The sequence below is a fragment of the Talpa europaea genome (assembly GCF_964194135.1).
Source record: "Talpa europaea genome assembly, chromosome: 5".
In the NCBI taxonomy this organism is placed as follows: domain Eukaryota; kingdom Metazoa; phylum Chordata; class Mammalia; order Eulipotyphla; family Talpidae; genus Talpa; species Talpa europaea.
This window is the reverse complement of record NC_140071.1, coordinates 141,951,768-141,954,759: the sequence shown is the minus strand read 5'-3', so window position 1 is coordinate 141,954,759 and position 2,992 is coordinate 141,951,768. Positions and strand designations below refer to the sequence as shown.

Genomic DNA, 2,992 nt, shown 5'->3' with positions numbered 1-2,992 from the left:
TGCAATGTCCTCTTCACTCCCCCTGCCACCCGTGCTCTAAGGCATGGTTATCTAGCTGGCTTTCTATTGCTTGACATGTAGCTGGGTTTCCCAGGGAGCAGATTCTAAGATGAAAATTGGAGTGCAGGCTAATTAGGAGTTAGGAGCTGTGTCAGGAAGGCGTGAAGACTAGCAGAAGTGGGGGTGAGGCACTCCCACCGGGATTCAAAGTTGTCCCAAGTTGTAGTGAGAGGACAGGGCCCTGAGATTCCCAGCCCACTACACATAGCTAACTGGAGATGGGTCACCCAGGAAAGGGGGGGGTGTGTGGCCTTGGCTAAGGCAGTTCTTACGCAAGAGGTAGGGGCCCGCCGGCAACATTCCTGCAGCTGGGGGAAGTCCACCTCTGAAGGAAACACCCCACTGCGACTGTCCGTAACCTCGCACGTGGACACAACACGTCTGGTTTTCTAGGACGATAGGTGGAAAGTACTCTGGCGCTCAGGCAAGGCCGGCAAGATTCTTCCTACACTAAGAACGAGGTTCGTTCTGTGCTAGCCCAGGCCCCACGGCCGTCCCGCGAGGTAAACATTCCCTCTGACAAGAGGTTACTGAGAGCCTCAAAACCCCTGGAAATTTAACCCCCACTTGGCAATGACAACCAAAGAGAAAGATTTCATTCTGAGAAATGAAGTGTCTTAGTCAATAACTTTTCAACTCATTTTTCCAAGCAAATGAATACTTTTATTAACATGGTAATTTGCTTTTTACACATGGTTGGGTTTTGACCTCAAATACTTGTCAGGTCTGCTACTCAAATGAACTCAGAGTCGGACAACTTACGAACCCTTAGCTACGCGGTCCCTGCCAGCTTGAGGGTCCAGCGCGAACAGTCCCTGCTTTCCTTCCCAGACCCTCGAGGATGTCTGCGAATCTCCCCCATCAGATGACCCGAGATGCATCAGGGTATGCACCAGCGTGTACGCAACATCAGGCTCTGGCCTCCCACTCTAGGTTCTGTGTAAGTTGTCCAAATGAAACGACCATACAAGTTTACATCGGATAGTGTGTCACATGAGATTAAATTTTGAACAAAACACATCTCTCCTCCTTTGGTCTCACAGAGAAATGAAAGTCCCAAGATGCACGCGACACCATCTTCTAGTCCTCCTGCTCCGCCAGTCCTCCAGCCAGGTCAGCTCCGGTCTCACCCCCAGCTGAAGGCTGGTCCCTTCTTCAGCCTGAGCTGCCACTGCACGGAGTCAGCTTCTAGAAGTAACGCAGCTCCTTCAGCACCTCCAGAGCGGGAGGACCCCAACTCTGAGTCCCACGTGTCACACACAGACCCAAAGTTCCAGGGAGCTATCAGGTCACACAAGAAAACAAAGCACCTCAAAATTTAGAAATAATCAAAGCCCAGGAACAAATGTGACCGCTGCAGGCGTTTACAATCCAGGACTCATTCTCCTACGTGAGCGCGTCTTCCGAGTTAGTTACCTCTCCAAACAAAAACACTTAACAGTCAAAACGCATATTGAGGTCATCAACCACAGACTGTAGCAGAAACGTAGTGTCAGTGAGGGCGGTGTGGACAGAAGGAAAAAGAAGACAGACAGAAAGAGAGAAAACAACAGGCTCTCTGGTTTCAGCTTCCAGGGTATCAGCCAATCTCCGCCAGTGCCCGGAGCCCACTGGCCGCTAACCTGAAACACAATGTGGAGAAACGCAAGAGGTTAATGCCGAGGGAACCCCCCGCCACCCCCCAACCCGGCTCAAGCCCCCCTCAAATTCCAGCCGCGCCGAAAGCCCCCCTCCTCCCCGCCTTCCAGCAAAATCTGGACCGGCCCAGCAGCGGCCTTTGCTCTGGGGGCTCTCGGCTTGCACCCCTCGCCCCGCAGCCCCCCGCCCGCAGGCTCGGAGGCCACGGCCCCGCGACCGCCCGCGACGGGCCTCGGCCGACCCCCCGCCCCACGGCCGGCGGGCCCGGGCCCCGCTCACCGCCGCCGCCTCACGCCGACTCGCTCCTCTCTATCCGCCGCACCAGCTGCACCAGCATCTCGGCCATCTTCGCGAGCTCCTGCGCCTTCTCCTCCGCCTGGTCGCCGCGCGTGGGGGGCCGCGCCTCGGCGCCGTCGCCCGCGCCCTGCAGGTGGTTGAGCGCGCTCTCCTCCGAGGCCTCCACCTGCGTCTGGATCTGGACCAGCATGTTGTCCATCTCCCACAGCTTGCTGCGGTTGCGCATGTAGGCGCGGCCGTGCTCGCGCGTGAGCGCCGCGATGTCCTCGCGCATCTCGTGGATGACGGGCAGCAGGAACTGCTCGAAGTCCTCCTCGGGCTCCAGCACCTCCACCTCCTCGGGCTCCGCCGGCTCCGCCACGTCCAGGGGCCGCATGGCGCCGCCGCTCAGCGCTCTCGACGCCTGCGGGGGACAGGGGCACCGCGCGGCGAGCGACCGCGGCCGGGGCCCGCGAGGAAACTTTCGCCGCTTGGAAACTTTTGGCGTCGGGAGGCCGCGGCGAGAGGCGACTCGCGGGCAGAGCAGCGGCGAACAAAATGGAGGCCGCGCCGTCAAGCAGCGCCCCGCCGGCGGCGGCCCCTTTCGCGACGCGGCGCGCCGCTTTACGGCCGCGCCGCGGAGCCCACGTCCGGCGGGCGCGCGCACGTCCACGGGGGCCCCGGGGGGCGCCGCCGCCGCCGCGAGCGCGCACGCTCGCCCTCCGGCCCCGCCCGCGCTCGGGTGCGCGCTCCCCGACTCCGGAGGGCGGCTCGGCGCCGAGCGCGCGCAGGCGCGGGGGAGGCCGGGGCGGGGCGCCCGCCGGCGTGGCGCGGCCTGTGCTGTTTGCGGAAAGCGTTTCCCGCCCGGGGGCGGTGCTCTGGGGCCCGCACCCCGGCCCTGACCCGCGCCCCGGCCCTGACCGGCGCCCCAGACCTGCGCCCCTGACCCGCGCCCCAGCCCTGACCCGGGCCCCAGCCCTGACCCGGGCCCCAGCCCTGACCCGCGCCCCAGCCCTGA

General features: G+C 62.3%; 1 protein-coding gene across 1 annotated transcript; it reads right to left on the bottom strand.

The window, feature by feature from the left end:
- Positions 1–1,631: 1,631 nt before the first annotated feature.
- On the bottom strand, positions 1,632–2,371 carry LOC311170933 (MORF4 family-associated protein 1-like; the record flags this gene model as incomplete). The annotated part of the gene is made up of 2 exons (XM_084233444.1): positions 1,632–1,682; positions 1,978–2,371. One exon carries the CDS (start codon positions 2,369–2,371, stop codon positions 1,988–1,990), a length of 384 nt encoding a protein of 127 aa, XP_084089570.1. The 3' UTR covers positions 1,632–1,682; positions 1,978–1,987.
- Positions 2,372–2,992: the final 621 nt, after the last annotated feature.